Source organism: Elaeis guineensis, chromosome 14 (genome assembly GCF_000442705.2).
Source record: "Elaeis guineensis isolate ETL-2024a chromosome 14, EG11, whole genome shotgun sequence".
In the NCBI taxonomy this organism is placed as follows: Eukaryota; Viridiplantae; Streptophyta; class Magnoliopsida; order Arecales; family Arecaceae; genus Elaeis; species Elaeis guineensis.
Genome location: NC_026006.2, coordinates 6,057,041 through 6,081,236, shown reverse-complemented (window position 1 = coordinate 6,081,236; position 24,196 = coordinate 6,057,041). Strand labels below are relative to the sequence as shown.

Genomic DNA, 24,196 nt, shown 5'->3' with positions numbered 1-24,196 from the left:
GATCATTGGAAAGCAGTAAAAAATATTTTTAAGTACCTAAGAAGGACTAAAGATATTTTTCTGGTATATGGAGGATCTGATTTAAAACTAGAAAGTTATTCTGACTCTAGTTTTCAATCAGACCCTGATGATAGCAAGTCTACTTCAGGGTATGTCTTTACTCTTAATGATGGAGCTGTTAGTTAGAAAAATTTCAAACAATAGACTATAGCTGACTCAACCACTGAGGCAGAATATATAGCTGCAAGTGAAGCCATCAAGGAAGCTGTCTGGATGAAGAAGTTCATCACTGAGTTGGATGTCATTCCTGAGTTAAGAATCCAGTACCACTTTACTGTGATAATATTGGAGTAGTTGCTCAAGCAAAGGAACCAAGGTCTCATCATAAATCCAAACATATTCTAAGACGCTTCCATCTTATTTGTGAAATAATCAAAAGATAAGATGTTGTCATTGAACGAGTAGAAACAAAGAATAACATAGCAGACCCATTCACTAAGGCTCTACCACAGCAGCAGTTCGATCGTCATCTCGATTGTATGAGGATAAAATATAAGTGCAATTGGCTTTAGTGCAAGTGGGAGATTAAAAGAAATATGTCCTACAAACCAATCGAAATTTGTATTTTGATGGATTTTTCTTGTAATCTTCCAGACTTATGTACTGACTTTTTAAATAATAAAAGGTATTTTTCATCATATGCTGCATCTTAATTTAGTAATGATTATGATGAACTTCATAAATCAAGAAAATAAATTTAGGATTATGATGAGATCATACCTATGAGACCTAAAATCTTAAAAATTCTGATTTAGAATATTCCTAGTCATAGGAGCATTGAGTAGGGGATCAATGTTCCGGATAGATTAGCACTTTCTATGTATGCTTGATGGAGAAGGTGGCAGATCTCATATGCCACTTGTGTGAGACACTAATATAAGGAAGTGGGTGCTCATTAGAGAGTTCACTGAATTGATCCGACTTAAGAAACATCTTATGAAATTTACTTATCTATCAAGAGATATTTTCTAATAGTGGGAGTTGTGCATGTAATCCTTTGACTTGAGACTACCATAGAACCTTGTATACATGAATTCATATTTTTGGTTCATACTCATTCATAACTTAGTCATGTACAGGATATTCTAAATATGGTAGAATGTGTATGGAGGTTGTGAGTAGGTCAACATGGAATCGATCACTCCTGGTAAGAGAAAATCGCATCCTACTTGTTCTGATCGATTGATAATTTAGGAAGCTTTTGATCAAAGTAGAATAAAAATTAAAAAGAGTTTTTAATATTTTATTAATTGAATCATCATATAAGATTGAGAGAAATATGAGTATGATATTGGATTTGACATCATTCCATATCCAGAGTCATATTTGGGGTGCAGGGAGATCGCAGGATCAAATTGCACGGTAACTTTCCACTGAAGGATATTTTTGATATTTCTATCAAAAATTTTATATTTTTTAGGTAGACATGATATATTGTTAGACACCAATCTTGTCTTATGGGTTTGATCGAATTAAAGAGTTTAATTCAATCATCAATTAGAAAGAGTTCTAATTGCTGAAATTGGGTTAGCTCGATTGGATCTAGATCGGTTAGATTAAATTCTAATCAAATCAAATCAACTTGAACTCGGACCTATTGCTGACTAGATGTGGAACTCAATGGGTCACACAAAAAGGATATTGATCAGGGGTCTAATTGGATTAGATCATGTTTGTAAAATTGATATGCTAGCACATGTTGCAAAAAACTAGCTCCTTGTTTCTAATCGGGTTTAAAATTGATTCCAGATTGAGCTAATTAAAGCTAAATTAATTTAAATAAATTTTGTGTTTGAGTTGGTTCAGTCCTTGGATATATGTACCAAAAATTTGGAGCTAGGAAACCAAGTCTCTACAAGTCAAGAATTTTTCTTGTGCATGGGTGCAGTTTTTGTGTGCAGAAATAACTTTTGCGTCCCATGAGATGGGATGCCTCATCCTTAAGCTTATCCTATGTTCCACAATGAAATAATTTTTTTAATGATTTTTAACTTTATTTTAAGCATAAAAAATTTTTTTGAAGTTAAAATTCCTTCTGGTTTAATTGTAAAAATTCATTGAAGTTAGAAATCCTGTCAGCCTGATCCATGCACCTGACCAAGAGTCCAACTTGTGAAGGACTCTAACCCATTTGTCATGCCACTTCTTAATCTGAATTTTTTTTCATGACATTCTTATGTCAGTGTATTAATTTTTGGCCATTGGATGGATAAAATTATATTGATATGTAGTGAAAAGAAATTATTCCATGGGAAGTTGCGTGATGCATCAAAGAATCATCGAGAAAAATATTTCGAAGAGTGCTTCTGCATGAAGCGTCTCTTGGATTTTTTTCTGATAATTTCCATATGTCAAAAACTTTCAGATGGGTATGAGAGTTTATCAGGAGGTGTGATATTTTTGATGGATGTGAGATGGTGCGTGGAAGGGGCACAAAAAATTTTCGAAGGCAACCCATCGTTAAGTATTTAAAGGGGATGCACCGGGGGATTGGATTCATTCAGATTTTCAATTCCTCCTTTCTCTCTAATATCTTCTCCCTATTGTTCAATTAGTCTCTTCCTTCTCTTGTTAGGACAAGTCCAAAAATAGAAAGGACAAGCCCGATTTTAGGACAAGAGTCTAGGAAGAGAATTAAGGAAGACAAGGAGAGAAGAAAGGTAGGGATAGGAAGGCTAGGAGAAAAGGAAGAGGGTCTTGAGGTCCTGGTGTTCAAAAAAATTCTCAGAGTGAGAATTTTAGAGGAAGAATCATCTTAAAGAGTTGGTGTCCTGATCATAACCCTGTATGGACCACCGTTGGAGGGCGAATATATGGGCGCCTGGTGGAGGTTCTGTCGAAATTTGGATTAAGCGCTGCAGGTATTCTTCTATAACTTAAATTTAATCTTGAATTTATGTTATATATGATTGTTAATCATCAAGGAGATACTGGTTTAAGGGTTTAATATTTAAAATTTATTAAAATTTTGAAATCCATTATGTTTCCACTGTGCATGCCCACCTTGAAACCCTACATGGCCGAGTTGACTCATATGGAGATCGAGTGGACTCGTGGATAGTTGGAGTCAACCCTTGAGGAATTGGAGTCGACTCTAGGCATGGGACTACACTAATGGTTAGTTTTTTGTACTACTTCTAATAACTAGTTTTTGCTTCTAATAGCTATTTCAACTCTTCCAATGGCCAAGACTCATTCTTAGAAAACTTTCAAGCCTTTTAAAGGCTAGAGAATTAATTGGAAAGCAACAAGAGAGGATTGAAAAGAGAAATCAATCAATTTGTGAGAGCTTTATTGAACATCTCTGAGAAGAGAAAAAGAGAAGATTTTTATGCACAGATTTTAGTGAGCTTTCAAGAACAACCTTTTCCATCATCAATAATATCCTGCTAAGCATCAAAGAAGAAAAATTGAGCATCAAAAGAGCAATTCTTCATCGACTTTCTCTAATCTAGAAAGAGTTTTCATTTTCTATTATATTTGTGCTAAAATTTTATATTTTTATATTTTATTTTTTTTACAATATTTTTTGGAGAAAAAAAATTTAGAGTTTAGGTTCGTTCAAGCCCGAAATTGGACTTTATAGATTTTAATTGATGAGCCCATAAAACCAATTAGATTGATTGTGAGTCCAAAAGATAATTAGTATATAGGTTATAGTTGGTGATCCTAAAAAATCAACTGAATTTATTTATAAGTTCGGATAAAATAAACATGCTGTAATCAGAAAGATTATAATAGAATTCTCAAGGAGATCTTGAGGAGTGGACATAGATGCGGGATTGTACCAAACCACTACAAATTTAATTGTATTTGTGTTGTGCCTCTTTGTGCTTTCTTTTCTTACTTTTATTTCTAGCTTTACCTTATTTTAACTCTTGCATAGCCTTTCTTATATCTTGATTCTATTGCTGCATATATTGAACACATCACAATCACATTAGATGGATTAACTTGAAGCACATACTTATTTAGATTTTAAATTAGTTAAAATTTTTAGAGAACCTAATTCACCCTCCCTCTTGGATTGCTACCTTTTTAGGCAACAGATTATATATATATGCAATATATATCACACTATTTACTTTATTTTGTAGGTATTTCTAATATTGGTAGAGCTATAGGTGTTTGGCATATTACATCAAGGTTCAAGAGCTATGCATGATGCAGACAAGAATTTGTGTGTTTTTTCCAAACTCTTTGGCATATTACAAACTCTTAGATTAATTAATGTATATACATACACTTATACCTCTTAATAAAACTCCATATCATGAATCATGAGATTTACAAGTTTTATCGAAACTCTTAGCATTCATCAATTAAAATTGATATTTTAATATTTATTAAACCATATATGATGTATCATCTATCACATATCATACTAAATATATGATAAGTGTCTTGTATCACCTATGATGTATCATAAACCATATATTTTGTAAAATTTATTTTTTCTATAGATGGATGATAATGGGAGGGAGCTTGGTGAGGTGGAGTTCTATAGGATGACTCATATCCATAGAGATGATAGTTTTGTTAGTTAGGAGTTGAGAGATATATTTGTATGTATTAATAATCATTTGGTGCAATGATTTATAGTGTTATTTTTAAGTGTAACATTATGATATATTTTTCTCTTGAATATAAGAGAGAGTTTTATCACCTGTTGTAGAGCATGTCAGCGAGTCCTCAACATCTATGGAGGCCACTCATCATGTTGAGGCTCAGGAGATGAAAAGTTATTGGGACTGAATCATTATAGCCAAATAAGGGGTTATGGAGTTGGAGTCATCCACACTCAATTGTTTGACATGAGCCGATACACTCAAGATGAGGGAGAGTGTTCTAACAATGTAGATACCCATAGGATCAAGGTGTTGATGGAGGCACAGATGGAGGCATAGAGGTAGAACTATGATATAATGATATACAACTTGAGAACTCAGATTGGGCAGCTGATATTCATGATGCAGACATTTGTGGACTCTTTTAAGGTATATATATCTCACTATATCTATATTTCCATATAGGTTTAATCATTTACATTATGATTTTCATATTCTCAGCTATTAAAGTCTTTATACCTTTATTGTAGGTTCTCGATAGTTCTAGCAATTATAGAGCCGACGATGATCATGCTCCTACGGATCAGTGATAGCTTATTATCTTTCTCTTTCTTTAGTTTTATATATATATATTATTATTTTCTTGTTAGTTTGTAATGAATGTGATGGATACTATAATCATATTTCTTTTATAAATATATATGTTACATAGCATTTATTATGATTTTATGTTGGTATTTAATTTTTTATAAAAATATTGGATATGTTTATATGCTTTGTACAAATTTTAATAAATAACATTTGGTTATTTAAAAAAATAAAACTGTTGATGCTTTATAGCATCACAATTTTTTTAAATTGCCAATGCTTTAAAGCATTGTGGTTCTTTTAAAATTACCAATGCTTTATAGCATTGCAATTTTTTAATTTGCCAATGCTTTAAAGTGTGGGTAATTTTCATTGACATGTACTGATGCTTAAAAGCATTGAGAAAGTATAGCTTGCCAACACCTTTTAAAAGCATCACAAACAAAAAATTCCATGCTTCACCTTTTGATGCTTTTTGGTGTTCTTAAAAGCATCGATGGTTACTTTTGCAATGCTTATAAGCATTACCAAAAGCTTTTATTAGCATCGACCATTGTCCATTTTACTATAGTGGAAGAGGACCGGATGGAGTTCAGGATCAAGATCTATCATATTTAGAAATTGAATGGCATGCCAAAGTTCCAAAAGCTGTAATGCCTATACAATGCCTGATTGAGATGCACTTCTTTTGAAATAGGATAACTTTTTGAGTTCTATGATATGGTGCTATGAGTTAAGGGTGCAACACATCAAGTGATTGGGATCGAATTCCATCTTTTAGACCATAAAATAGGCTACCCAAAGTACATTTTCCTTTTAGGGGAAACTTTAACCAAGCATATCCCTACGTTTGGCAAAAATTAGGTAGGATGGCTGAAAATAAAGATGATATAGATGTTGTTGTTGGGGGGGGGGGGGGCCGCGATGTTTCCCCTTTGGCCAAAGAAATAAGATAGTATAAGTGTTGGTGGTGCAACCTAATCCCAGCATCGGCCCCTGACGATCCTTGACTCCTAGTGACCTTCTTGAGTGGAACATTTAGGATCAGTCAATCCTAACTTTGGTATCAAACCTATCTTAGTCTCCATAGAAACTGGCATTCAACATCTATCCAATGTCTGTAGATAGTGGGATACCTGAACTGGCCGATCTCTGACTTCAACCGTAGGTATATGTCAACCCTCACCAGTCATCTTTTTCCTTCAGCACCTACTTCCATCAAACCAAGTCAAAGTCTCAACGAAAGAAGCTAGTCCAATCTAACCTTTACCCTCATTTCAAAATTCAAAAATGCCTGCAACAATCAGTTGGCTTCGAAACAAAAAAGGTAGGTGTAATAAACACCTCATTAATCTCGATCGAAAGTCTCATCACATCATATCTAAATCAGCCACATAACTTTTCAAAATTATTTTTCAACCTTAGTCTACAAAAGGATCTTTAGGAGATCCCCTAAGGTACGTGTGAAATAATCTCTCTACACTCCTCATCTATTTCCTCTGTTATCTGACTTGAGCATTGGAGGATCCCCACTAAAGTCAACTCCGATCAGGACTTGCTTGTAAGTTTCTCTTCTAGGAGGACACACCACCGCTCCAGCCTCTCTGATCGTGATCCAGATTTCAGCGGCAATAGATTGACGCTAGAAGGAAGGGCCCCCCTTATCAAAGCGAATACCCTCCTTGGGAGAGAGATATATCATCAATTGTCGGTACATCTCTTCACGTTATAGAAAGATCGAGAAAGAGACAGAGAAGGCTGAACACCAGCTTTAGAATAGAGAGAGAAAAAATCGATGATGAAACAGAAGGAGTTAGGGATGGCAGAGCAAAAGGAGAGATCGAAAAAATAAAAGAGCTCGACAATGAAGGGATGGATAGGAAGACTAAGTCTGGCTTTGAAAGCTTCTTCAGACAAACTTATCATACCAAGAGGAGGATTGCTAACTCTATTGCTTAATCCAAGGGATTCTAATTTAAAGATAGTTGGGATTCTATATCGAATGCGAATACGATTCAAATTCTTTACACCTAATCTAGATCTAATCGTGGAAGGAGCGAAGGAGGGTGCAACACCATGCCCTTCACTTGCACCGATAGGAGCTTCCCTTGAAGAGGAAGATGACTCAAAAGAATAGTTCTCACTATAGCTCCCGAAATTTGCTATTAGAGACACAGAAGATGGTTGAGCTAAAAGAATGAAAAAGAAGCAAAGAGAAAAGAAGAAAACCAACCTACAATGATATAATATAGGAGGAGAAGATGGTGATTCCCCAAGAGATGAGTGCGACAATCCAAAAAAAAATTGCTGGCGATCGAAAAGCCCTTGAAACAGTGAAGAACTAGAAGGGGAGTAGAACAGTCTAGAAATCTACGAAAGGGAGGCAGAAGACACTATCTCCTTTTTTAGATGTAGGTAATTGAAACCGTTCGGATACTAAATCTCATCTAGCCATCTGATAATCAACATGTGGCATAACCTCATCAGCAGCAGAGAGGCGTCAGTCGATCGATTAATGGTTTGTATGGAAAATGAGGCATGCCATTTTTCTAACTTTGCAATCGCTCCTTAGTCATAATTACAAACTGATGTGACTATTTGATCCATCCAAGAGATAGGTGCCACTTCTATAAAGAGGACAACATGTCTTGAGCCAATCAAGACTCAAGTACTCCTTGTTAGATGTGTGCCCTAGATGCCAGATCGGCTGACACATTCCTATACAGATCTAAGGGCAAATTTATAATTTTGACTATAAATGAATAAAAGGATTATTCTTCTATCATATTGTATACATTGTGTCTATGATACATCCTTTGAGTTAGTGGAAATGTAAATTCATATTTTTAAGAATTAAAAATTTAAGGCATGAATTTACATAACTAACTCATAAACTGCTCTTGACCATAGGATCATCACGAGGATGGTGATCGATCCGGAAGGTTGGTGTACGATCGCTTCCTTAGGATAGATGAGTCTTGAGTCTACGGTGTGGAGACACTGGAGCGAGAGTATAGGTATTCATTGAGAATGAGAGTACTGAGCGTGACCACCTCAAGCAGTCATAAGGAAGTCTACCTTCTCGTCAATGACTAGCTTGATACTGCAGTTGTGTGTCTAGTTTTTTGACCTGAGGTGCATCGATGGTTCATCTTGAGTGTGTTATAGTTTGACTACACCATAACTCGATCTCCTAACCATTCGAAACCCTGAGGTGTATGTTGGCTGTAGCATATCCATTGTAGGAACCAGATCGCATCAAGATGGGATCTATCAACCTCGGTAGATGAGAGGAGTAGTCCTATGATGATCGAAAGATCGAGTCTTTAAGCCCATGGCCATGGCAGAGTGAAATAATAGAAAAGAGTTTTCCATTGGAGTTTCACATCGGACTCGGATCGATTGATTGATTCATATGTCTGATGTTGGGTTTGACGAGTTCACCTTAACCCTAATTCAGTCGGGACTCATGATAGAGGAACTCAATCACATAGGTAGCTACACCAAGAGGTTCATCTTCAGTTCTAATGGATTGTCACCATATACTGCTAGGTGTCACTGATAGATTTTGAAAGTAATTAGAATGATTTTGATGATCGATCATTCTAATTGTCTAAATCAGAAGAGTTCTGGTCCATCGAAAGGAGTTTCGATGATGTCGATGATGAGATCACGACATGTCTCATTATCATACAGAATTGAATCTAACTGAGTCACACAAATAAGGGTTAGGATCTAGATGTCATCAATTGGGCTACCCCAATTGATTTGGATAAGATCCAATTAGGTTCAAGAAAATTGTGCTAGCACTCGATTGAGCCTAACTTTCTCCTCGTGTAATCTTTTCTGTCTCTACTGAGCCAAATATGATCTGGCTCATCTAGAGAATCTTGAAAAAGTTTTTCTCAATCTAATTGAAGCTTGTCCAGCTCAAAAAAGGCTTGTGTTAATTCATGAGATGAATTTATGACAACACCTGCTAATTTCTAGCATCTGCCAATTTCATTTTAGGACATCTGTCAAAAGTTGACATATGGGTCTTAAACTGAAGAGGATTCATTGGAGGATTTTTATGGAGTGTCCACATATCCAAACCACTTCAAATTGGGTTCCATAATCAGATTATGGTGTGAGCTCAATTGGATTTAAGTGGGTGCCCCAAATGGATAAGAACCAAAGAGTCCTGATAAACTTGGACTCTTTGGCGCCACCTTATTTGTGCTTATCCAATGTTGGTGCCAACATAGGAGAGAGCATGGAGATTCTTATCTGATGTGATCAGATAACATCACTCCACCAATCAAAATTTTTTCAAAATTTATTAAAATTTTCTGATTGGTCGAATGATGTGGCACTGCGCAGCATACATGATCTATATAAACCCTGCTGCACCTAGAATTTCGAGATAGAACTTGTTTTATGCAAAAAACCCATTAGTTGCCACCTCCTCCCCTCTTCTCCATGTCCTCCCTTCTCTCCTTTCTCCCCTCTTCACGTCCAAAAAGTTGGACGTTCATCTGAAAAAGGTACAAGACATGGTGACGCCTGAAACAGAAGGCTGCAGGACATCTTCGATAGGCTGCTGCTCCAACTTCAGAAGAAGTTCTGAAGTACTTTCAAATCAGATATTGATCTAATTTTTGGAGCATAAAATTGTGAGAAGAAGATGTTCTAGATCCTACCTAAGTGGATACTGGTAGAGAGCAGGCACTTGCGTGGCTACATCAGAACCTCAAGCAGTGCTGCGATCATCTACAGGGTAATTAGATTACCCTTGAGGTATGTCTATATTTCTCATACTTTTAAATTTAATTTTAAATTTTAAATATCACATAATAAAATTAGATTTAATATACATTAGATCTAAAATAGCATAGGATAAAAATTTTTAATTTATTCTACCTCAGATTTGATGAAATCTGGAAGATCCTACAGGAAAAAGGTGATTTTTTCTTCAAGTGGTATCAGAGCCAGGTTGTTGGCTCTATTTTAAATCTATTTTAGATCTGATTTTAATTTTAATTTATCTGATATTAAATGATTTCAGATATCACATTAGATATGATAGAATCTAAAATCAAAATATTTAAAATTAAATCTAAGAAGATCTAACATGCATGAGATGCATAACTAGACTAGGATTAATTGAATCCATGAATAGTCTTAAGTTTTATATTTAATGAGATAAAAATATAAATTAAATATAATTTATTCTCTGTTTTTTTGATGTTATAATTATTATAATCAGGTCAGAAAATAGAAAATAAAATTTTAATTATTTCATAAAATTGATCTGTTGCATGCCTAGACTAGTTGTAGAATTATTCTAGTAACTTGTCTAGAATAGTTTTTATTTTGAATAGTTCAATTTAAATTTTTTTTTTCAGATATTACATGTGATGTATCAGATCTGAAAGCATGTTAATTAGATTGATTTTTGATACATGAGATGTATGCAAAGTATGTATTAGTTAGATCTTAAATTGTATATATGATATGTTAATTTAGATCTAACTAGTTTTGTAGTTGAATTTATATTTCTGACTAAGATGTTCCTCATGGCCGTCCGATCATAAGAATAAAGTAGGGTTTTAAGTTCCTCTCTTTCCATTCAATGGGGTGTTCATATGACGTGTAGGGGTGTCGCGCGTTCATCCTTAATCAGAAATCAAAAACTTACTTTTCTGCAAAACCCTAGATTCTGAAATCCTAAGATTTATTTTACATGCTTTGTTTATGAACCCAAACTTAATTAATGTATTGAGCTTATGAAATTAAGTTAGGTCTAAAATTGATAATTTAAGATCTAAGATATTTTCATAAGATTGGGTTCGAGCTTGGGTAGCTCAATTAGGTCTAGCGGTTGATCAAACCGAATCAAGAGTTGGTTAGGTGGGATCATGAAAGCTAATAATTGACCAGCCTAATAGGATTAAGTCTGGGTCAAGGTCGAATCACATTTAGATGTGACTCGATCAAGTTAAGACCTAATTTGGCTCAGTGGTTAGAGCCTGGATTGTAGACTAACTCAATTAGTTCTGGTTCGATAATTTGGTGTCTAAGGTAAGTTGGGCAAATGCGACCGACTGATTTTTAATTGGGAGCTACTCGACTCGAATGCATTCTTGTCGAGTTAATGGCATATCCCTCCCCCCGGTCTCACTTACCTGACCATATGTGTCGACCCAGTTCTGATTTGAGGTGGCTAACAATTTGAGCTGACCCATGCCACTAGGTTAGTCATAATTGTTATGACTATGTCAAGTCAAGTTTAAAGAGATCTAAATCAAATCTCTCTAAGAAAATATTAAGTCTAGGTCTTCCACCATTGTGGATGTGCGGGCCCTTCCCGGGGTTGATTGTTCTCGACTGGTTACAGTGGCTCAGTTGCATCAGGAAGATGCAACCATGTCCATTAGGCATTGGATACTACGGATTAGAGGATGGGTTGGGCTCAATATTTCGGATACGGTGAGGGACCCAATCAAGAATCTAGTTCTTGGCTTAACTAAAGATTGGAGCAATATCCCGGATACGGTGAGCTTCATGAATTAGAGATCAAGTTTTGGGTGTACTATGATTAGAGAATTATTGGACAAGAGTTGTCCACTCATCGATTGACCTATCACCAATAACTGTTAGGTGAGGTGATGAGCCAATCGATGAGACTGCACCACCCACTAGAAATCACTAATCATGGAGATTTTCACATCTCTACCAAGGGAGTGTAGGGATTTGAGAAAATATTGAGAGCCTAATTTGTTTAAAAATGAAAACCCTAAATAAATTGGTTGAGTCTGATTACAAAATCTAACTAGAAACTTTTGACTCTCTACAGGAAACATGTCTGCCTCAAACTCCCTGACTAAAATTCTAGACACTCATAGACTGACTGGATCAAATTTTAAGGACTAGTTAAGGAACTACAGAATTATTCTGGATTCTAAAAAATTGACTCATGTCTTGGACCAGGACCCACCTGCCATGCCAGCACGTCCGACTGCTGAACAGAGAGCATCTCTGGAAAAGTGGACGGATGATGATAACAAAGCCAGGTACTACATGTTGGGTGCAATGTCTGATGATTTGCAGTGCCAACATAAAAATATTTTGACTACCTGCCAAATGTTGGCTCATCTACAAGAGTTGTTTGGTGAACAGAGTCGCATAGCCAAGTATCAAGTCTGTCAAAGACTTTTTAAGACCAAGATGCGTGATGGACAGTCAGTCCAAGATCATTGTTTGACAATGATCAAAGATCTTGAGGAGCTTGAGAAGCTCGATATCATCTTAGACAAAAATTTTCAGATTGATGTGATCCTTCAGTCCTTGTCCGATGCATATGGTCAGTTCATCATGAACTTCCATATGCATAAGATGCAATGTACCTTGGCCGAGTTAATGAATATGCTGGTTACGGTTGAGCTTTCAATGAAAGGTTCAAAAGGCTCAATTCTTACTGTGGAGCAGACTTCTTCCAAGAGAAAGTCTTTTGGAAAGAAAAAGAAGTCCGTGAAGAAGCAGAAGGTGGATGGCAAGAACAAGAAGACAGGACCGAAGAAGAAGGCTTCTGAAAAGAGAAAGTATTTCCACTGTCTGTCAGAAGGCCATTGGAAGCAGAACTATCCTCAGTACCTGGCCACCCTGAAGAACAAGAAGGATGGTCCTTCTGAAGGTATGCTCATTATCGAATCTAATCTTACGATTTCTTCTGCATCCAGTTGGGTGCTTGACTCTAGTTTTAGTGCTTATTTGTGCACTTCTATGCAGGATCTTGAGGAGAGCAGGAGGCTGAGGGATGGGGAGATGATCCTACGTGTCGGGAATGGAGCAAGAGTTGCTGCTGTGGCCGTAGGAACCTATCCTCTGTGATTACCATTAGGATTAGTTTAGTTTTAAGAGACTGTTATTATGTGCCTACAGCAAGTAGGAATTTGATTTCTGTTTCATGTTTAGTACAAGAAGGCTATGTGATTAGCTTTCATAAGGACTATTGTAACATATTTTATGAAAATAATAAAGTTGCAAATGGTTTTGTTATTAATGGTCTCTATCAGTTACATGTTGATGTATCTATTTTTAATATTGAGCAAAATGTGAATGCCATAGGAATTAAAAGGCCTAGAGATAGTCTAAATGATAAGTATCTATGGCACCTAAGGCTAGGTCATATAGCGGAAGACAGGGTTAACAAATTGGAGAAATCTGGGCTATTAAGTCCGTTGACTTTCGAGTCATATCCAATTTGTGAATCATGCTTTCAAGGCAAAATGACCAAGCTTCCTTTTGTGGGACATGGGGAAAGGGCCACAGACCTACTTTTCCTAGTACATACGGATGTGTGCAGCACATTTGATGTGCCGGCTAGAGGCAACTTTGTTTACTTCATTACCTTTACTGATGATATGTCTAGGTACGGATATGTGTTTCTAATGAAACACAAGTCTGAAGCCTTTGAAAGATTCAAAGAATTCAGACATGAGGTAGAAAAACAAACAGAAAAGCCCATTAAGGTTCTTCGATCATATCAAGGAGGTGAATACCTTAGTCAGAAATTTTTAGACTATCTTAAGGATAATGGTATAGTCTCTCAATGGACTCCACCTAGAATGTCTCAACTCAACGGAGTTTCAGAATGGAGAAATCGGACCCTATTAGATATGGTCTGTTCCATGATGAGCTTCATAGACCTCCCAGAATTTCTTTGGGGACATTGTCTCATGACAGCAATTTATGTATTGAATAGAGTTTCTTCTAAAATTATTCTTACCACACCGTATGAGATATGGCATGGTAAGAAGCCAAGTCTGAATCATCTCAGAATTTGAGGTTGTCTGGCTCATGTCAAAAGACAGCAGATGGACAAGTTAGAGTTCAGATCTTTTAGAGCTCGGTTCATAGGATTTTCTAAATAGTCATTAAGATATTATTTTTATATTCTGAAAGATCACAATGTGATTGTGAGTTGAAATGCTATTTTTCTTGAAAAATAGTTTATTCAAGATGGTGGCATCGAAAGAATAATTAAGCTCAAGGAGAATGTCTCCTAAGAGCAACGAGCTAAAGAACCTAAGGAACCTAATCAATCAGAACCAATCCTAACACAACCTCTTCCACCTCGTAGATCGACTAGGATTTTCTATCCTCCTGAAAGGTACTTAGGTACCATACAAGAGGATGTAGAGGAAATGTTCCTCACAGAAAATGGGGTTTATGGTGATGATCCCAAGACCTATGATGAGGCGATATCAGATATCGATTTCGAGAAATGGTTAGAGGCAATGAGATCAGAAATTGACTCGATGCACTCAAACCAAGTATGGACCTTGGTAGATCCACCTGAAGGTATTGTACCTATTGGGTGTAAATGAATCATCAAGAGAAAGATAGGTGCAGATGAAAATGTGAAGACATTCAAGGCTAGGCTCATAGCGAAAGATTATAGTCAGCGCGAAGGCATTGACTATCAGGATACCTTCTCGTCCGTAGCCATGCTAAAATCCATCCACACATTGCTTGCTGTTGCAGCCTATTTCGATTATGAAATATGACAAATGGACGTGAAAATGGTGTTCTTAAATGGATATCTTGAGAAAGATATCTATATGGAATAGCCACTTGGTTTCACATCCAGTGATGATGATCACAAGGTCTGCAAACTGTAAAGGTCCATTTATGGACTTAAGTAAGCATCTCGGAGTTAGAATACTCATTTCAATGATGTGATCAAAATATTTGGTTTCATCAAGAACGAGAAGGAACCATGTGTGTTCAAAAAGGTCAGTGAGAGTGCAGTTGTCTTCCTCGTATTGTACGTAGATGACATCCTCCTAATTGGGAATGACATTCTCATGTTGACCTCAGTCAAAGTATGGTTGTCTAAGGAGTTCTCTAGAAAGATCTAGGAGAGGCATCCTTTATACTGGGTATTAAGGTCTATAGAGATAGACCAAATAGGATGCTAAGACTTTCACAGAAGATGTACATAGAGGAGGTGCTAAAAAGGTTTAGCATGGATAACTCCAAAAGAGGTTTATTGCCTTTTAGACATAGCATTCATCTCTCCAAGATGATGTGCCCTAGCACACCTAAGGAGATTGAATGCATGAGCAAGATCCCTTATGCTTTGATAATAGGGAGCCTCATATTTGCCATGCTATGTACACGACCTGATATAGCCCATGCTGTGAGTGTCACAAGCAGATATCAGTCGAATCCAGGCGAAGAGTACTGGACTTCTATGAAATGTATCCTTAAGTACTTGAGAAGGACTAAAGATATGTTTCTAGTCTTTGAAAATGGAGAACTCCATATTCAGAAATTTACAGACTCAGACTTTATATCTGATATAGATGATCGAAAGTCGACATCTGGGAGTCTGTTCATTTGCAATGGTAGTGCAGTTAGCTAGAAGAGTTCCAAGCAAACGGTAATTGCAGATTCCACCATGGAGGCAGAGTATATTGCTGCATCGAAAGCTATGAAGGAGGCATTCTGGTACAAAAAAATTATCGCAGAGCTTGGAGTGATGTCATCGAATGCCATACCTCTTTACTGCGATAATAATGGTGCCATAGCCCTAGCTAAGGAGCTAAGATCTCACCAGAAGTCCAAGCACATCGAGCGGCGATTCCATCTGATCCGTGGTTACTTCGAAAAAGGTTATGTCGAGGTCAAGAGAGTCGACTCCACAGACAATGTGGCAGACCCGCTGACTAAGCCATTGGGCCAACAGAAAATCAAAGCCTACCTTGAGAAGATGGGACTTAGATATGTAGCCAATTGGCATTAGATCAAGTGGGAGTTTGTTAGATGTGTACCCTAGATACCAGATCGGCTAACACATTCCTATACAGATCTAAGGGCAAATTTATAATTTTGACTATAAATGAATAAAAAGATTATTATTCTATCACATTGTGTACATTATGTCTGTGATACATCCTTTGAGTTAGTGGGAATGTAAATTCATATTTTCAAGAGTTAAAAATTTAAGACATGAATTTACATAACTAACTCATAAACTGCTTCGACCATAGGATCATCATGAGGATGGTGATCGATCCCGAAGGTTGGTGTATGATCGCTTCCTTAGAATAGATGAGTCTTGAGTCTACGGTGTGGAGACACTGGAGTGAGAGTACAGGTATTCATTGAGAATGAGAGTACTGAGCGTGACCACCTCGAGCAGTCATAAGGAAGTCTACCTTCTCGTCAATGACTAGCTCGATGCTGCAGTTGTGTGTCTAGTTCTTTGACCTAAGGTGCATCGATGGTTCACCTTAAGTGTGTTATAGTTTGACTACACTATAACTCGATCTCCTAGCCATTCGGAATTCTGAGGTGTATGTTGGCTGTAGCATATCCAGTGTAGGAACCAGATCGCACCAAGATGGGATCTATCAACCTCGGTAGATGAGAGGAGTAGTCCTATGATGATCAAAAGATCGAGTCCTTAAGCCCATGGCCATGGTAGAGTGAAATAATGGAAAAGAGTTTTTCATTGGGGTTTCACATCGAACTCGGATCGATCGATTGATTCATATGTCTGATGTTGGGTTTGACGAGTTCACCTTAACCCTAATTCAGTCGGGACTCATGATAGAAGAACTCAATCACAGAGGTAGCTACACCAAGAGGTTCATCTTCAGTTCTGATGAGTTGCCACCATATACTGCTAGGTGTCACTGGTGGATTTTGGAAGCAATTAGAATGATTTTGATGATCGATCATTCTAATTGTCTGAATCAGAAGAGTTCTGGTCAATCGAAAGGAGTTTCGATGATGTCGATGATGAGATCATGACATGTCTCATTACCATACTGAATTGAACCTAACTGGGTCACACAAACAAGGGTTAGGGTCTGGATGTCATCAATTAGGCTACCTCAATTGATGTGGATAAGATCCAATTAGGTTCAAAGAAATCATCCTAGCACTCGATTGAGCCTAACTTTCTCCTCGTGTAATCTTTTCTGTCTCTACTGAGCCAAATGTGATCTGACTCATCCAGAGAACCTTGAAAAGATTTTTCTTAGTCTAATTGAAGCTTGTCCAGCTCAGAAAAAGTTTGTCTTAATTCATGAGATGAATTTAAGACAACACCTGCTAATTTCTAGCATCTGCCAATTTCATTTTAGGACATCTATCAAAAGTTGACATATGGGTCTTAAACTGAAGAAGATTCATTGGAGGATTTTTGTGGAGTGTCCACATGTCCAATTCACTTCAAATTGGGTGCCATAATCAGATTATGGCATGAGCTCAATTGGATTTAAGTGGGCGCCCCAAATGGATAAGAACCAAAGAGTCTTGATAAACTTGGACTCTTTGGCGCCACCTTATTTGTGCTTATCCAATGTTGGTGCCAACATAGGAGAGAGCATGGGGATTCTTCTCTGATGTAATCAGATGACATCACTCCATCAATTAGAATTTTTTCAAAATTTATTAGAATTTTTTGATTGATCGAATGATGTGGCACTGCACAGCATACAGGATCTATATAAACCCTACCGCACCTAGGGTTTCAAGATAGAATTTATTTTATGAAAAAAATCCATTAGCTTCCACCCCCTCTCCTCTTCTCCACATCCTCCCTACTCTCCTTTCTCCCCTCTTCACATCCAAGAAGTTGGACGTTCATCTGGCAAAGGTACAAGGCGTGGTGATGCCTGGAACAGAAGGCTGCAGGACATCTTCGACAGGCTGCTGCTCTAACTTCAGAAGGAGTTCTGAAGTACTTCCAAATTAGATATTTATCTAATTTTTGGAGCGTAGAATCACAAGGAGAAGATGTTCTAGATTCTACCTGAGTGGATACTGGTTGAGGCTAGGCACTTGCGTGGCTACATCAGAACCTCAGGTAATGCTGCGATCATCTACAGGGTAATTAGATTACCCTTGAGGTATGTCTATATTTCTCATACTTTTAGATTTAATTTTAGATTTTAAGTATCAGATAATAAAATTAGATCTAATAGACATTAGATCTGAAATAGCGTAGGATAAAAATTTTTAATTTATTCCACCCTAGATTTGATGAAATCTGGAAGGTTCTACACAGGAAAAAGGCGGTTTTTCCTTCACTCTTTTCATCGGAACCAAATTTAGGAGTAGGGGGCATGCATTGGGGGGGGATGTTTCTCCTTTGGCCAAACATATAAGCTGGTAGAAGGGTACGTGGTGCAACCTGATCCCAGCTTCGGCCCCTGACGATCCTTGACTTCTAGTGACCTTCCTGGGTGGAACACCCAGGATTGATCGATTCTGACTTCGGCATCAAACCTGTCTCAGTCTCTATGTCAACTAGCATTCAACATCTATCCAACATCTACAGATAGGAGGACACCTGAACTGGCTGATCTCTGACTTCAGTCGTAGGCGTATGTCAACCCTCACTAGTCTTCATCTCACTGAGCGCGATCGGCCCCAACCGCCTTTTTCTTTCAACACTTGCTTCCATCAGACCAAGCTGAAGTCTTAATGAAAGAAGCTGGTCCAATCCAATCCACACCCTCATTTCAAAATTCAAAAATACTCATGATATTCAGTTGGCTTCGAAATAAAAAAGTTAGGTGCAACAACTATCTCATTAATCTTGACCAAAAATCTCGCCATGTCGCGTCTGAATCGGTCACGTAACTTTCTAAAATGATTTTTCAACCTTAGTCTACAAAAAGACCTCTAGGGGACCCCTCAAGGTACATGTGAAATAATCTCTCTACACTTCTCTTTATCTATTTCCTCCATTATCTGACTTAAGTGTCAAAGGGTCTTTATCAGAGCCAACTCTGGTCAGGACTTACTTGTATGTTTCTCTTCTGGTAGGACACACCACCGCTTCAGCCTCTTCGACCGTGACCCAGATTTTAGCGGTAATAGATGTCAAGATCTACCTTCTATGGGATTTTAGATTTTTCATGATTATTTGTATTAGCCATATTGATTTTAGGAAAGATATGTCCTCTTTTAGCTAAAGAGGAACCCAACTTGAATTGTGCAATGGCAGACTTCACTAATATATTTATAGATTATGTATATCAATTTGTTATGCATCAATGAACAAAGATCTAGATCATACTTTCACCAATTTTTTCACTTTTTTATAATATTTTTAAGAGATTCAGGTTGAGCAAGTTAAGGGAATTATTTTTTCCTTCCTAGTAGGATTAAGGAGGGGGTTGATAATATTTGGCTTGTGATAGATATGGCGCTATATATTGTGAGCATGATGGGATGTCATGAATGGAGGGTAGTAAAGCAAAGGGGATGTGGTGGTTGTTGAGCTAAGGTAGAGAAGGGGTGGAAAATGTGGTGGGATGGATGGTGGTTGAATGGAGGAGAGGAGTCAGTTTGGGAGAGAGCAGTGGATGGTGGTGGCAGTTGAATGGAAGAGGGGAGTTAGTTTGGGAACAAGGGAGAGAGGAAGGATGGGATTCAAGAGAGGGGAACTTGTTTCCCCCTTAACTTTCTTGATTTTATTGAATTTGGTATATCTAAATCTTGATTTGATAGTTCAAAATTTGATATGAGTAGATGCTCTTCCTCTTAAGAAGAGGATAATCCATCTCATCTCATATGATATGTTGTTCAATGTTTGGTATTAGATGCTTATGGACTTGAGAAATAAGCAACCGGCAGCATAAAGTTCATGTATGCTATTAGGCAATGAAGTTACATATTTTACTACCATGTATGTATGAAGGCCAAAAATTGGATGTCCTCGAACTATTTTGATAGTAATGATGAAGCAAAAAGTCTTGGACAGTATTTACATTATGATTTGAACAAATATCACCAATTTTGAGATGAGAGAACTAGCTGGGTTTTGAGGAGAGGGTAATTAATTGCTTTCTTTCTCCTTTCTTGCTTCTTTCTCATCCAAGAAGCTTATTTGAATTAATAAAGAAGGAAATACCGAGAATATATAATTGTTTTGCTCGTCAATATGAGCCAACACAAACTCATGGACTCTTGGGGGACAATATAGTTAACTCCGCATATTTATGCTGTGTAGAAGAAAAATTTATTGATGCATATATGTTTCTATGTTAGGGAAAAATAACTACATTGATCTTCTTGAATGTTTTTTCTGAAGTTAAATTCCCATCACTTTTTTCTTATGCCACCACCTGCATCAAAAAACTGTTGACTAAAATAATCTTTTATTCTGCTGCAAAGTAGTAGTAGCATCAAGTCCAGGAGCCACCATTAATTGTGCTTGCTGATAAAGACTAGGCATCAGATTCGGTAATACTAGAACTAATATAAAAGTATATTGATGATGCCTGTTGCTTTTGTGTGGAAGAAGAAATTATAGAAGAGGAAGTTCTCCTTTCCTTTACATGTTTGGTGGTGGATGGTAGCTACTACTGTTGTCTATCGACGCTGGAAAGTACAAACCACCACGGCACTTCTCCTTTGCAAGTCAGGGTCTATATATTGTTAATGAAAACATGAATCTATTCTCGTGCAATTCTCCTTCTCAAGCACGCGTTTTATTATTCACAATTTAAAGGTAATATTCTGTTTTCCAACTTTGCTTCCACTGGACAAGAATAGTGTCCTCAGTCGGTAATGATGACCCACCATGAAGTCTAACGAATATATTCCCTTCTATAAATCCAGCAGTGCGGGCTAAATGGCTAATTTTAATCTATCTCTTACATGGCCATGTTTGTTTGTCTTCTTGTTCTGTTGGAAAACCTGCAAGCTAATTTGGTGAATGCCCTGCACAATCGTCTTGCTGTTGCTTTCTCACTCTCTTGTGCCCTCCTTCTGTTCATGTTCTGCCCTCCGTTTTCGAAAATTCTGCACTTTTTCTCTCCTCTTGTACTTTCCACTGCAGTGTGTTTTGTGGCAGTTTATATGTTTGTATCATCTGAGAAACAAGCGGCGAGAGAGATCTTACTTGTCAATGAGGGAATGGCTGAATCCAGAGTATACCAAATCTATGATGAAGTGAACTTTAGCATATATAATGATCGCATCAAAATGGGCTGCTTTCTGTTGAAGTCAATTAGTGCATGGGATGAAGATGGGGAGAGAATAATATTTGCAGGAAGGCTAGAGGCAGGAAAAAGTAATGGTGTCTTTGATGACGATGTTACATCTCTCGAGGTGGATAGTCTAGCTGAAGGATTGTGGAATTGCTACTTTGGGAGATGCTCGAAATGGTACCACACAGGCAGTATGTGAAGGAAGATGATAGCAAGGAAATGTAAGCTATGCTTTGCATTTTTCTGCTTCTCAATGGTATATTTTCTACATGAAGTTTGTTGTAGAAAAAATGATGGTCGAACTGGTATCACTTGACTTTTATGCTCTCATTAAAATCCTTCTTCGCCTATCTTCACCATGATGCTTGTAGCGTCATGGTGGGGGGGTGCCCTGTTGCTTGCATGAGCCAAACCAACAAAACCCAACATACCGGACCAATGAATATGATTTCACGATCTCATGATCATTATAGGAATTCACAATGCCTTTGGCAACTGTTGATTTCATAAGGCGCCTTTAGATGCTCTTTTTTTTTTTTTTTTTTGAGTAAGCACTTGTTATTTAAATTGGCATAATAGTAGTCTTTTTTCTGCTAAATATATGGTCGTCTCAATTGTTGCTGTAAGGGTGCCTTATTATGTATGGTGAATTTATAGAACTCTCTTATAGATGTTTTTCCAGTAGCCTCAGATAACACATCCATATTTCTCATTTTAGTGTTTATAAATATACAATTTCATGTATTAATTTGTTAGTAACAATATCAAGCTGTTATAAGTCAATTCTATATTGACTAGTAAAACACTCGGTGTTTGGTACATTGTCGCTGAAAGATTAGAGATGAATTAGGATAAATTTAGGTTTACCATGTCAATTTGCTTTGATCTTTACTATTATTATTATTATTTTCAAAAAAACCTCTAGTAAACTGGATTTACTGGGGGCTTTATTGTTCTGTGATGCCTGGATAATCACAGCCATGAAAGTGCCCGAGCTATGGTGAAGATGAAAATAAATAGAAAGCCATAGTCTCAATTGCCATCGTTCCGATGTTAACTAGTTCTTGATTAGGCTCTTTATGATGAGGACTGCGGGCTGTTAATGACATAGGGTTCTATTTTTGAGAGTGCCGAATCCATGGTAAGTTGTCTGGTTGGGAAGTAAATTTCTGGTCCTCTTCAAGTTTACGAACGCAACAAAATGTTGTCTATTAATGTGAACTGTTAAGCCAAACATATCAGGTAATGCAGAGAGCATCTGACTCCACAGGTATTCTTGCTTAATTTAATGAGAAAGATTGTTATTCCTGGAATCAAATTCGGGAGTGCTTTAGCTTTAACTGAAAGTATTAAAAAGCAACTTGTGAACAGAATGGACCCCCAAACAGAACCAAGGGGAGCTTTTTATCATTTGTTCCCCAGGATCATATATGCTGCTAGGTGGGCAAACTAAATCTAAGCATCAGCCTAGGTAATACAAAATCTGATATAATAAAGAGGGACGAGGAAGCAAATTTCGACACAAGAAGATCACAACCGCATGCTGTTGCTGCGTTGTGTTGAAACTACCTGACCGCCAAAAGAACAGGATAATACCAGATGAATTGTTAAAATTGGATCGATGTGGTGTAGGTATCGCCGACCTTCCAGGTGGAAGGTGCCGCATTGTATGCAGTCCTACCCGACCATCATCGGTCTGCACCCCGAACGATAGGCTCTGTCCGTTCAAGTAAGATACCAAAACCAGCTGGAAGTAGTCCTTACCATTGATGGTGAACCTGATGCCTCCAGTTCTGCTGCATGAAATCCTGCAGGTAAAAGTATAATAATCACTTAAAGATGACCTCAAAATATATGGCAGACCAAACAAGCACCTAGAGCTAGATTAAATTTTGTGTGCACATTAGAATTTGATTGCCTCCTATACTTAACAGGCACTATCCCTCCTCAGTAGATGGCGATGGTCTCCCAAGCTGGCGGAGACGACATGTCGAAGTGCTTCCTCAGTGGGTTGCACCACCCACCACTGTCATTGGGCAGGCTGTAGTTGGGAGGGCAGTTAGTTGGTAGCTGTGACTGTGATGGACGTGCCTTTCTTCCACCACTGTGACTTGCTTGCATCACAAACTATTTGGAAGCATGTACCCCACGAGCTGCCGCTGTTGAAGAGTGCCGTGCTCAGTGCCGTATTCTTGATACCATATCCATTATTGTATAGATTATTCCCATATATACCTTCCTTCATTCAGGCAACACCTAGCTCAAAATGTTCTTTATGTATGTAGACAGCTAGACAAATTTTTGGCATCCCAAGCAATATTAGTCTACTTGCATTGAATATGAGAGGTCTGAGAGTTCTTCGACTCATTTTTATGCATTAGGCTTACTATCAAAGTCAGACTTGTTGAGTTTAGACAGGCGCATGATGCCCAAAAAACTAGGATTCATTCAAAGTGGAAAATAAAGGGTGGGCTCTTTATATATACTTAAGTCAGCCAAGTGCTTGATGCTAAAGGTTAAGCTTGAAAGAAAATAAAAGGTTGGCCCCTCAGCTGTTTCATTGAGATGCTTTTGCCTAGAGTAAGGCAAAAGCTGTTCTCACCGGATTTAATTTTGGAGCTCATACATCCAAACAACTAAAGCATTCAAAACAAATTAATGGTGGGTATAAACATAGATAAAGGCTAAGGAAATGTAATGCAGGCCACCCTATACCCATGGTGCCAGAAGCATCGCTTCCTCCATAGAACATAGCAGAGGCAGGTATCCACTGATCCATCGATGCTCTAAATGTTGGAAATAGAAACTTAATTGTGCACGTATACATCTTAGAGTCCATGTTTGATATTTTCTAGAATCAAAGGATGCTATTTATTAGTCAAAGAGTTTTTTGTGTTTCCAAGAGTCCTTGTTTCAAGAAATGATGTTAAAATTCGGAGACCAAATTAATATTATCTTGTTATTAGCAATTGTTGGAAA

General features: G+C 37.4%; 1 protein-coding gene across 4 annotated transcripts; it reads left to right on the top strand.

Moving 5' to 3' along the window:
- Positions 1-20,866: 20,866 nt before the first annotated feature.
- On the top strand, positions 20,867-23,987 carry LOC105035629 (uncharacterized). Of its 4 annotated transcripts, XR_012136963.1 has the most exons (3): positions 20,867-21,438; positions 22,850-23,031; positions 23,152-23,987. XR_012136963.1 is itself a non-coding variant. In XM_073248878.1 (2 exons), the coding sequence occupies exon 1, from the start codon at positions 20,886-20,888 to the stop codon at positions 21,414-21,416; it is 531 nt and encodes a 176-aa protein (XP_073104979.1). In that variant the 5' UTR covers positions 20,867-20,885; the 3' UTR covers positions 21,417-21,438; positions 23,169-23,705. The 4 variants fall into 4 exon arrangements, 3 of the variants coding, with proteins under 3 accessions (XP_073104979.1, XP_010909542.3, XP_073104978.1); XM_073248878.1 differs by lacking the exon at positions 22,850-23,031 and having other exon boundaries at positions 23,169-23,705; XM_010911240.4 differs by lacking the exon at positions 22,850-23,031 and having other exon boundaries at positions 23,152-23,704.
- Positions 23,988-24,196: the final 209 nt, after the last annotated feature.